Below are 12,554 nucleotides of genomic sequence, written 5' to 3'. Positions count from 1 at the left end.
ATAAATATAACTGCAGTATAAATATAAATGTAGTATAAACATACAGTAACTGTAGTATAAATATAACTGTAGTATAAAAATAACTAGTATAAATATAACTGCAGTATAAATATAACTGTAGTATAAATATAACTAGTATGACTATAACTGCTGTATAAATATAACTAGTATAAATATAACTAGTATAAATATAACTGTAGTATCAATATATAAATATAACCAGTATAAATATAACTGTAGTATAAACATAACTAGTATGAATATAAACGTAGTATAAACATACAGTAACTGTGGTATAAATATAACTGCAGTATAAATATAACTGTAGTATAAATATACCTAGTATAAATATAACGGTAGTATTAATATAACTGCAGTATAAATGTAACTGCAGTACAAATATAAATGTAGTATAAACATACAGTAACTGTAGTATAAATATAACTAGTATAAATATAACTAGTATAAATATATCTGCAGTATAAATATAACTAGTATAAATATAACTAGTATAAATGTAAATATAACTGTAGTATAAATATAACTGCAGTATGAATATAACTAGTATAAATATAACTTGTATAAATATAACTGCAGAATAAATATAAATGTAGCATAAATATAATTGCAGTATGAATATAACTGCAGTATAAATATAACTAGTATAAATATAACTAGTATAAATATAACTGCCGTATAAATATAACTAGTATAAATATAACTAGTATAAATATAACTGCCGTATAAATATAACTGCAGTACAAGTATAAATGTAGTATAAACATACAGTAACTGTAGTATAAATATAACTAGTATAAATATAACTGCAGTATAAATATAACTGGTATAAATATAAATATAACGCATAAATATAACTAGTATAAATATAACGGTAGTATAAATAACTGCAGTACAAATATAACTGCAGTATAAATATAACTAGTATAAATATAAATATAACTAGTATAAATAAAAATATAACTAATATAAATATAACTAGTATAAATATAAATATAACTGTAGTATAAATATAACTAGTATAAATATAACTAGTATAAATGTAAATATAACTGTAGTATAAATATAACTGCAGTATGAATATAACTAGTATAAATATAACTTGTATAAATATAACTGCAGAATAAATATAAATGTAGCATAAATATAATTGCAGTATGAATATAACTGCCGTATAAATATAACTAGTATAAATATAACTAGTATAAATATAACTGCCGTATAAATATAACTGCAGTACAAGTATAAATGTAGTATAAACATACAGTAACTGTAGTATAAATATAACTAGTATAAATATAACTGCAGTATAAATATAACTGGTATAAATATAAATATAACGTATAAATATAACTAGTATAAATATAACGGTAGTATAAATAACTGCAGTACAAATATAACTGCAGTATAAATATAACTAGTATAAATATAAATATAACTAGTATAAATAAAAATATAACTAATATAAATATAACTAGTATAAATATAAATATAACTGTAGTATAAATATAACTAGTATAAATATAAATATAACTAGTATAAATATAAATATAACTGTAGTATAAATATAACTAGTATAAATATAAATATAACTGCAGTATAAATATAACTAGTATAAATATAAATAGTATAAATATATCTAGTATAAATATAACTAGTATAACTATAACTAGTATAAATATAAATATAACTAGTATAAATAGTATAAATATAACTAGTATAAATAGTATAAATATAACTAGTATAACTATAACTGCAGTATAAACAGACACCTGGAGGACATTCCAACACTTCCCAGTGCATGATGGGTAAAAAAGACAAAGGACAGAAGGAGATAAAGGAGTCGTCAGAAGCTTTGAACTTCACGTCTTTTAATCCATCAACGTAGGAAAATAGATTCACATTAATATTCTGGCTTCTGTCATCCTCTCTCTCCTGTTCTCCTCACAACAAACAAACAAATCAACAGAAACAACCGACGGACCAACAGGGCAAAGTAAAGGTGCATTTCACTGATTATTGTCATTTCCAAACCAAACCAGGAAGGTTCATGTTGGTTTTCTTAGTTTTTTTTATTAACCTCACTTCAGTCGTGAATTTAAGGAGTAAAGTGCCACAAAAAGGAAAATCACAAAGTCAGCAGGTCACAGGTAAACAAAAACAAATGTTTAGAAGTGAGAATATAGAAAACGAGACAAACAGCCACAGGAAAACCATGCAGGAAGCCGGCAGCGTCTTCCACAATAAAAAACAAAAAGATAGCTTAAAAGATCTCCATAGCAACGGGAAGAAGGAAACCTGCACAACGAGCTGTACAACAGGATGAAACGCCGACGAGCAGAACGAAACAACGACGACCAAAAGATTTAAAAAGAGTGAACAGAACGGCAGCGAGAAGCTCTGAGCGTCGCCGTGACAACCTCGCTCAGGCTCCGCCCACAGTCCAACACCCTCCGTGTTCTCTGGAGCTCTCGGGATCCAACCTGAGGGAGTTTGTGGCGTCGAACAGAAGCGACTTTCTCTCTAACCGTCACATGAACCGCGAGGTCGACCGGCTCAGCTCCGACAAACGCCTCGTCATCTCATCACGTACATTCACCTTCAGCAGTCAGCGGTCGGGCTCCTCCCCCTGAGGTGGTCGGGCTCCTCCCCCTGAGGAGGTCGGGCCCCTCCCCCTGAGGTGGTCGGGCTCCTCCCCCTGAGGAGGTCGGGCCCCTCCCCCTGAGGTGGTCGGGCTCCTCCCCCTGAGGAGGTCGGGCTAACTGGTTGAACTGAAGGTGAATGAACTTCATGTAAAGCTGCTCTTCGCGTCGCTCTAACTTCAATAAATAAGGTCATAAAAAAGACGCGTGCAGCAGCTTTTAGACAGGAAGTGACATCAGAGGTCATCGTCTCGGAGTCTGATCCTTCAGTGTCGACACGCCGCTACCCGAATCCCGATTCATAATCTTTGATTATCGACCCGTTTCTGGTTTGTTTGTTTGAGCAACACGCTCCACAGTGACAGAACCCCCCAAACCTGGGCTACTAAAGCAGGCCGGACCGGACCGGACCGGACCGGACCGGACTGTGACCTGCATCACCAGAACCTACCCGAAAGCAACATTTCACTTTGAGACAGTCTCAGGCCGAGTCTATCAGGTCTACCAGGTCAACCAGGTCGACCAGGTCTACCAGGTCTACCAGGTCTACCAGGTCAACCAGGTCGACCAGGTCTATCAGGTCTACCAGGTCGACCAGGTCTACCAGGTCTATCAGGTCGACCAGGTCAACCAGGTCGACCAGGTCGACCAGGTCGACCAGGTCTACCAGGTCTAACAGGTGAGTCTAGGTCTGGCAGCATCTGGATCTCAGTACACTTTAAAGGAACAATGTTTTGATAGTCTGTCCCACCAACAACAAGTCAGATACAACAAGTCCCACTTTGAAGTATCAAGTCTAGACAAGTCCAGAGTCTAGTCCCAACTAAAGACCAACAAGTCCCAACTAAAGACCAACAAGTCCCAACTAAAGACCAACAAGTCCCAACTAAAGACCCACAAGTCCCAACTAAAGACCCACAAGTCCCAACTAAAGACCAACAAGTCCCAACTAAAGACCCACAAGTCCCAACTAAAGACCCACAAGTCCCAACTAAAGACCCACAAGTCCCAACTAAAGACACAAGTCCCAACTAAAGACCCACAAGTCCCAACTAAAGACCCAAGTCCCAGGTCAAACCCCCAGAGGAACGATGAGGTCCAGACCATCAGGTCAACAGTCCCGTGCAAACATCGGTTGTTGTATCATCCGTCCCTACTGACAACAAGTCCTTTACCAAGTCTCACTTCAAGACCTGCAGGTTCCAAGTCACGTCTTCGGTTCAGACCAACAAGTCCTGAACCGTTGTTTTAAGTCCTAAACACGTTTTTAATTTCTGTTTTGCAAGTCGGACCGACCTGAGCATGAAGGAATCACAGAGTCCGCCGACCGATGACTGAAACTCGGTTGTCGTTACTTCCTGCTGCCGTCAACAAAGTGAAACGTTGCCTGAAACCGGTCGTCCGGTTCGACCCGCCAGTTGCTGCAACTTCAACAGAACAGGATGTCTTTTTCTTTTCCTTTCTCATTGATTCAAACTCATAGACTTCCTCCTGAATAGTCAAATCAAGGATCAAACTTTGTGCGATAAAAAAAATGAGTCCGGCAAGTGCAAAGCAGGAAGCAGGAAGTTCCTCGTAAGAACTCGTCCGTGTATTTTGTTAAATGCAAATAAGGAGGAAGTGATGTCACGCAGACATCTGGTTCTCACGTCGGACATATTGGCACTTCACTGGAGACTCTTTATAAGAAACGACCCGTCAGCAACATCAGTGCTCCTGTGAACAACCAATCGTAACGCAGTGCTAAAAAATACTAATTTTCCCATCATGCAACGAGCCTGATTTTAACAGTCAGTGTCCCTTTAACTGAGCTGAAGCTCGCTGTCGGAAGGAAACCTTTTTTTTTTTCTTTTTCAGGATGGAAAACAGGATGCGGTCCTGCGGTTTGTAGCACCAACAAAGAAGACAACAACCGTGCGGCGTTGGCAATGTGACATTCCCATGACGACGGGGGGGTCAAGCTCCGCCCCCAGAGACCAGCGAGGAGGAAACAGATCAGTCTTTTAGAGCGTTTGTTAAACATCGACGTGGCGGCTTCGTGCGGTTCGACGTTAACGTGAAGTGTTTTCTCCGTAAACAGGCCGAGTGTTCGCAGCTTCTCCGAGCGGTCGGAGATACAGAGCGTTGACCTCTGACCTTTCAGCGGAGGAACTCGTCCGCGGCCGCGTCACATTGCCGATGCGGTCGGTGCTGCGGTGGAGCTCGTGGAGAGGCGGAGTTAGTGCAAAGGGCGCATGGCGACGTACAACAGCGAAGCTAAAACGTTAGCGCTACGGAAGCTAATCTGAAACATCGCTGATGAATCACTTTACTGCATTTCAACGTGTGTTCCTGCGTCGCAGCACGAAACGTTGTGCGTTGCTCTTCGAGCGTTTTCTTCCTCCTTAAAACCAACATCTGGAGGATCGAACATCTGGAGGATCGATCATCTGGAGGATCGAACATCTGGAGGATCGATCATCTGGAGGATCGAACATCTGGAGGATCGAACATCTGGAGGATCGATCATCTGGAGGATCGAACATCTGGAGGATCGATCATCTGGAGGATCAGGGAACCTTTAAAAGGCTCCGACCCGTAAAGTTCCTGAAGGATGAACACCTCTCTTCATCCTTCCTGAAGCAGCAGACCACCAACATGTTTACAGGGAGAAGGAAGCGAGAGAAGGAGGCGAGGGAAGGAGATGAGGAGAAGGAGGTGAGTGAGGAGGTGAGTGAGGAAATGAGGAGAGAAGGAGGGGAGAGAAGGAGATGAGGTGAGGAGGTGAAACAATGAGGTGAGAAGATGAGGAGAGAAAGAGGTGAGTGAGGAAGTGAGTGAGGAGGTGAGTGAGGAGATGAGGAGGTGAGTGAGGAGATGAGGAGGTGAGTGAGGAGGTGAGGAGGTGAGTGAGGAGGTGAGTGAGGTGAGTGAGGAGGTGAGTGAGGTGAGTGAGGAGGTGAGGAGGTGAGTGAGGTGAGTGAGGAGGTGAGTGAGGAGGTGAGTGAGGAGGTGAGGAGGTGAGTGAGGTGAGTGAGGAGGTGAGGAGGTGAGGAGGTGAGTGAGGTGGTGAGGAGGTGAGTGAGGAGGTGAGTGAGGTGAGTGAGGAGGTGAGGAGGTGAGTGAGGAGGTGAGGAGGTGAGTGAGGAGGTGAGGAGGTGAGTGAGGAGGTGAGTGAGGAGGTGAGTGAGGAGGTGAATGAGGAGTGTCACATGCAGTGAAGAAGTCGCAGGTTTGTAACATCGTCCAGTCTGTACGATGTTTTGTCTTCATCTGTCCTCCTCGATTGGCTCTCTGCTGCCAATCAGGAAGAGGAGAAGAGAGGGGCGGGGCTTGTTGCAGACGAGGTAAAGGCTGATGAGCGCTAGTGTCCCTCTCTCTGTGAGGCTCCTCCCTGGTCCTCCGTTCTCAGCCCGACGGTAGAGGAGGCGGAGGGGGAGGAGTCAGCAGCGGAGGAAGCAGGAGGAGGAGGAGGAGGAGGAAGAGGAGGAGGAGGAGGCGGGGTGACGAGCTCCACCGGCGTCAGTGTGATCTCCACCTCGCCCCGCTCCGCATGCAGCGTGGGCAAGGGGAGGGGGACGGGGAGGGTAGGCAGGTGGAGGTGCGCCGTGGGCGGAGCGGCTCCGCTGTTGTTGCTCGGTCTCGGAGCTTTTTGGATCACCTCCACCATCGGGGTGCGGCCTGCCGCCAGCTCCCAGCTGGGGTTCTGGAACAGCAGCAGCGGCCGGCCGTGGTGGTCCGGCTCGGTAGCTCCGCCCGGCTGGCACTGCACCACCACCCCGCGGTGCTCCACCACCCCGCGGTGCTCCACCAGCCGGTGAGCCGGCTCAGACGCCGCCGACAGCGGGCTCAGAACCAGACCCGGCTGCTCCTGGATCACCAGCTCCAGCACAGGCTGCGAGGAGGATGAGGAGGAGGAGGAGGCCTTCTGGATCACGCCGCCGCTGAGGGAGGTGATGATGGGCGGGTGGGAGGGGGGGGGCAGGAGGGGGAGCGGTGGGCGGAGCTTGAAGGGCGTCCTCCGGCCGAGGTTTTCTCGGTCGTCCGCGTTTCCTTTTGACCGGAGGAGCGTTGAGGGCGGAGCCACCGGGCCCTCCCCCGCCTGACGTCACCACCTCCAGGGGGCGCTTGGCGGCGCCGCCTCGAGGTTTCTGGACCACTGAGGTGGGGGCTGCCGCGGCATGCTGCTGCTGAGGGGGAGGGGGCGGGGCCACCTTGTCCCGGTCGTAGGACAGGCAGCTCTGCGGCAGGATCATCACGGGAACCGGCCCGCCCTGCTGCTGGGGCAGCGTCGCCATGGCGATGACCTTCACCCCCCCACCGCTGGCGGCAGCGGCGGCGGCGGGTCCTCCAGGTCCGGACGCCCCTCCGACACCGGACGGGTCTTTGGGAGCCAGCGAGGGCGGCGAGGAGCGAACAGACAGCGTCTTATCAGGGAGGGAACTACGGGGGAGGATTCTGGGTAACTGCTTGATGAAGGCCTCGACCTGCACACACACACAAACACACACAGACACACACAGACACACACAGACACACAAACACACACACACACACACACATTTCTTAATTTGTCCTTGTGACTCCATCACATCGATCAATAAATCCCTCCAATGATCCCTGATGTGTTGACCTACCGCGGGACGCAGAGATGAGGAGGAGGAGGAGGAGGGGGGCGGAGCCTCCAGGGAGGAAGGTTTGGACACTGCAGCTGACTTGTCTCCGGCCGGCAGCTTCAGTGAGGATGAGGAGGACGCGTCTCCGACGTCCTTCTGAGGACAGACAGGAAGGTGAGCGGCAGGACGGAGCGACCGATGACATCAACGGTCGCTCGGCAACAAACCTTCAGATCGGACGCTGCGTCGGCGTCCGCTTTCGAGGCCGCAGGAGACTTCTTGATGACCTTGTGAGTTTTAGCGGGACCTCCTGTTTACAAACAAACAAACAACATCAGCTGTCAGTCACCGAGAAACAAACAAACAGCAGCATCCAGGATGCTAACGTCGGTCCCCACATTGATAGACAGACCGACACACCTGCGAGGGCGGCCGAGGTCACGAGCTCCGCCCGGCTGCAGCGCGGGTTCACGATGTGCTCCTGGATCAGGTAGCGAGCGATCTCCACCACCGTGTCGAACGAGCGCTTCAGGATCTTCTGCGCCCAATCACAGATCAGCTCGCACGCCGCCTCCGTCACTTCCTGTTTGTAGGTCTGGACCAGCTCAGTCAGCTCGGCCTGGAGACACCCACCCATGGGAGGGGGGGGGGGTTAGCAGCAGCACTGTGTGTGTGTGTGTGTGTAGAGCAGGGGTGGGCAAACTACGGCCCACAGGCCACATCCGGCTCGTTGGTCTTTTTAATCCGGCCCACTGAAGATTGGTACAGAATTGCCCAAATCAAATCATAATTATGACGGCATTCATTTGACCTTGTAAACCAAAAAGTTTGCCCACCCCTGGTGTAGTGTGTAGTGTGTAGAGTGTAGTGTGTAGTGTGTAGAGTGTAGTGTGTAGAGTGTAGTGTGTAGAGTGTAGTGTGTAGAGTGTAGAGTGTAGAGTGTAGTGTGTAGTGTGTAGTGTGTAGTGTGTAGAGTGTAGAGTGTAGTGTGTAGTGTGTAGTGTGTAGTGTGTAGAGTGTAGAGTGTAGTGTGTAGTGTGTAGAGTGTAGTGTGTAGTGTGTAGAGTGTAGTGTGTAGTGTGTAGAGTGTAGAGTGTAGTGTGTAGTGTGTAGTGTGTAGAGTGTAGTGTGTAGAGTGTAGTGTGTAGAGTGTAGTGTGTAGTGTGTAGAGTGTAGTGTGTAGTGTGTAGAGTGTAGAGTGTAGAGTGTAGTGTGTAGAGTGTAGTGTGTAGAGTGTAGTGTGTAGTGTGTAGAGTGTAGTGTGTAGAGTGTAGTGTGTAGAGTGTAGTGTGTAGTGTGTAGTGTGTAGTGTGTAGAGTGTAGTGTGTAGAGTGTAGAGTGTAGTGTGTAGTGTGTAGTGTGTAGAGTGTAGAGTGTAGTGTGTAGAGTGTAGAGTGTAGTGTGTAGAGTGTAGTGTGTAGTGTGTAGAGTGTAGTGTGTAGTGTGTAGTGTGTAGAGTGTAGAGTGTAGTGTGTAGAGTGTAGTGTGTAGTGTGTAGAGTGTAGAGTGTAGTGTGTAGTGTGTAGAGTGTAGTGTGTAGAGTGTAGTGTGTAGTGTGTAGAGTGTAGTGTGTAGTGTGTAGAGTGTAGTGTGTAGAGTGTAGTGTGTAGTGTGTAGAGTGTAGTGTGTAGAGTGTAGTGTGTAGAGTGTAGTGTGTAGTGTGTAGAGTGTAGTGTGTAGTGTGTAGAGTGTAGTGTGTAGTGTGTAGAGTGTAGAGTGTAGTGTGTAGTGTGTAGTGTGTAGAGTGTAGTGTGTAGAGTGTAGAGTTAGAGTGTAGTGTGTAGAGTGTAGTGTGTAGAGTGTAGTGTGTAGAGTGTAGAGTGTAGTGTGTAGTGTGTAGAGTGTAGTGTGTAGTGTGTAGAGTGTAGTGTGTAGTGTGTAGTGTGTAGAGTGTAGAGTGTAGTGTGTAGTGTGTAGTGTGTAGAGTGTAGAGTGTAGTGTGTAGAGTGTAGAGTGTAGTGTGTAGTGTGTAGAGTGTAGTGTGTAGTGTGTAGAGTGTAGAGTGTAGTGTGTAGTGTGTAGTGTGTAGTGTGTAGAGTGTAGAGTGTAGAGTGTAGTGTGTAGAGTGTAGAGAGTGTAGTGTGTAGTGTGTAGAGTGTAGAGTGTAGTGGTAGTGTGTAGAGTGTAGTGTGTAGAGTGTAGTGTGTAGAGTGTAGAGTGTAGTGTGTAGAGTGTAGTGTAGTGTGTAGAGTGTAGTGTGTAGAGTGTAGAGTGTAGTGTGTAGAGTGTAGTGTGTAGAGTGTAGTGTGTAGTGTGTAGTGTGTAGAGTGTAGTGTGTAGTGTAGTGTGTAGTGTAGTGTAGAGTGTAGTGTGTAGAGTGTAGTGTGTAGAGTGTAGAGTGTAGTGTGAGTGTGTAGAGTGTAGTGTGTAGAGTGTAGAGTGTAGTGTGTAGAGTGTAGAGTGTAGTGTGTAGTGTGTAGAGTGTAGTGAGTGTGTAGAGTGTAGTGTGTAGTGTGTAGAGTGTAGTGTGTAGAGTGTAGTGTGTAGAGTGTAGTGTGTAGAGTGTAGAGTGTAGTGTGTAGAGTGTAGAGTGTAGTGTGTAGTGTGTAGAGTGTAGTGTAGAGTGTAGTGTGTAGTGAGTGTAGTGTGTAGTGTGTAGAGTGTAGTGTGTAGTGTGTAGTGTGTAGAGTGTAGTGAGTAGAGTGAGTAGAGTGTAGTGTGTAGAGTGTAGAGTGTAGAGTGTAGTGTGTAGAGTGTAGAGTGTAGAGTGTAGTGTGTAGAGTGTAGAGTGTAGAGTGTAGAGTGTAGAGTGTAGAGTGTAGTGTAGAGTGTAGAGTGTAGTGTAGAGTGTAGTGTGTAGAGTGTAGTGTGTAGAGTGTACGTGTGTAGAGTGTAGTGTGTAGAGTGTAGAGTGTAGTGTGTAGAGTGTAGAGTGTCGTGTGTAGAGTGTAGAGTGTAGTGAGTGTAGAGTGTAGTGTGTAGAGTGTGTAGAGTGTAGTGTGTAGTGTGTAGAGTGTAGTGTAGAGTGTAGAGTGTAGTGTGTAGAGTGTAGAGCTGTAGTGTGTAGAGTGTAGTGTGTAGTGTGTAGTGTGTAGAGAGTGTAGAGACGTGTAGAGTGTAGTAGTGTGTAGAGTGTAGTGTGTAGTGTGTAGACGTGTAGTGTGTAGAGTAGAGTGTAGAGTGTCGAGTGTAGTGTGTAGAGTGTAGTGTGTAGTGTGTAGAGTGTAGAGTGTAGAGAGTAGAGTGTAGATGTGTAGAGTGTAGTGTGTAGTGTGTAGAGTGTAGTGTGTAGTGTGTAGAGTGTAGTGTGTAGTGTGTAGAGTGTAGAGTGTAGTGTGTAGTGTGTAGAGTGTAGTGTGTAGTGTGTAGAGTGTAGAGTGTAGTGTGTAGAGTGTAGTGTGTAGTGTGTAGTGTGTAGTGTGTAGAGTGTAGTGTGTCGTACCGGGTCGTTCTTCAGGTCCAGGTTCGGCAGCAGCGGCATGTTGAGGACCGTCTTCCTCCTGATGCCGCTGTAACAGTACGTATCAGCAGGTCAGGGAACTCTAACACGCACACGGGTCACCGAGAGGTCACCGAGAGGTCACCGAGAGGTCACAGACACACACAGTCTCTTAAAGGATATTTTGACTGTCCTCGGCCGCCGAGACGTCTCGCCTTGATGTTCGGGAAAATGTCCCTGATGATCTTCCCGAAGTTGGCGGCGCTCAGAGGACGATGCTGCAGGTTGTCACAGTATCTCCTGCAGGGGGTGGGGGGGTGGGGGTCGTTATATTGTGTGTGTGTGTGTGTGTGTGTGTGTGTGTGTGTGTGTGTGTGTGTCTCTCTGTGTGTGTGTGTGTGTGTGTGTGTGTGTGTGTCTCTGTGTGTGTGTGTGTATGAGTGTGTCTCTGTGTCTCTGTGTCTCTGTGTGTGTCTGTGTCTCTGTGTGTCTCTGTGTCTCTGTGTGTGTATGAGTGTGTCTCTGTGTCTCTGTGTCTCTGTGTCTCTGTGCGTGTATGAGTGTGTCTCTGTGTCTCTGTGTCTCTGTGCGTGTCCCCACCTGTACGTCTCGTAGACGTCCTGTTTGGGCAGACAGGTGTCTGAATGTTCCTCCAGGTGACTCCTGATCCAGTTGCAGGTGTGCAGCTGGTCGGCCGTGTTGAAGGAACTCGAGTCTCCGCTGCTGTTCGCACACACAAGGTCAAAGGTCAAACAGCGTTTTACAGCTCACCACACTGTGACCTCTGAGATCACGTTAGCCTAGCTTAGCACAAAGACCGGAAGCAGAGGGAAATTGTCGGTCTAGCTTAGCACTAAGTGAGCCGTGAGACCAAAGACATCGAAGAGACGTCGGACGGACCTCTTGTCCCCGGAGCTCGGTCCCGACGGCAGCTGCAGGTACAAGTACAGCTTGTCGTTGTCGGAGAAACGCTGAACTTCTTGCTGTCACAGAAAAACAGAAAACAGCTGACGCACAAAAACCCAGCGGACGAGAGGACGAGACGTTCAGAGACGAAGTCTTACCAGGATCTGGTCCACTTTGGTCTGAACCGTCTTCCTGCAACAACACAGAACACCGGTCAGACAGCCAATCACAGCCCTCGATACTCGACCGGCAGCAGGTCGACATGAGCTGCGACTACGTCAGACTCAGCACAGGAAACTGTTAGCCTAGCTTAGCAAAAAGACTGGAAACAGATGGATACCGTTAGCCTAGCTTAGCAAAAAGACTGGAAACAGATGGCTACCGTTAGCCTAGCTTAGCAAAAAGACTGGAAACAGATGGATACCGTTAGCCTAGCTTAGCAAAAAGACTGGAAACAGATGGATACCGTTAGCCTAGCTTAGCAAAAAGACTGGAAACAGATGGATACCGTTAGCCTAGCTTAGCAAAAAGACTGGAAACAGATGGATACTGTTAGCCTAGCTTAGCAAAAAGACTGGAAACAGATGGATACCGTTAGCCTAGCTTAGCAAAAAGACTGGAAACAGATGGATACCGTTAGCCTAGCTTAGCAAAAAGACTGGAAACAGATGGATACCGTTAGCCTACTATATTAGAACAAAAATAAAAGTAAAAGTAAAAATAAATCAAATTCACTTCGTTACAACAATCACAAAAATGATGTCACATCATTATTACTTTTATCATTATTACTTTTTCTAAACATGCAGCAACATCTCTGACACCAGGAAACAAAACAAGCAAACAAAATAAAACAAACAAACAAAATAAAACAAACAAAATAAAACAAACAAAAAAATAAAACAAAGAAATAAAACAAACAAACAAAATAAAACAAACAAACATGTCAAACAAAACAAACGAATAAAACAAAATGAAACAAATAAATAAAACAAAACAAATAAAATAAAATAA

At 45.9% G+C, this 12,554-nt stretch overlaps 1 protein-coding gene across 1 annotated transcript in view; it reads right to left on the bottom strand.

The window, feature by feature from the left end:
* Positions 1-1,868: 1,868 nt before the first annotated feature.
* The window catches only part of rfx5 (regulatory factor X, 5), a 20,409-nt gene continuing 9,723 nt past the window's right edge, over positions 1,869-12,554 (bottom strand). The window contains 10 exon segments of the mRNA XM_069168840.1: positions 1,869-6,613; positions 6,615-7,126; positions 7,277-7,411; positions 7,483-7,565; positions 7,676-7,874; positions 10,638-10,716; positions 10,818-10,934; positions 11,235-11,357; positions 11,535-11,617; positions 11,699-11,732. Coding sequence (XP_069024941.1) covers positions 6,004-6,613; positions 6,615-7,126; positions 7,277-7,411; positions 7,483-7,565; positions 7,676-7,874; positions 10,638-10,716; positions 10,818-10,934; positions 11,235-11,357; positions 11,535-11,617; positions 11,699-11,732 — 1,975 coding nt within the window. The 3' untranslated portion in view covers positions 1,869-6,003.

Source organism: Embiotoca jacksoni, unplaced genomic scaffold (assembly GCF_022577435.1).
Source record: "Embiotoca jacksoni isolate LCO1_2020_lvr unplaced genomic scaffold, fEmbJac1.0.p SCAF_41, whole genome shotgun sequence".
Taxonomy (NCBI): domain Eukaryota; kingdom Metazoa; phylum Chordata; class Actinopteri; family Embiotocidae; genus Embiotoca; species Embiotoca jacksoni.
Note: the sequence above shows the minus strand (reverse complement) of the source record. Positions and strands in the feature narration are given on the sequence as shown.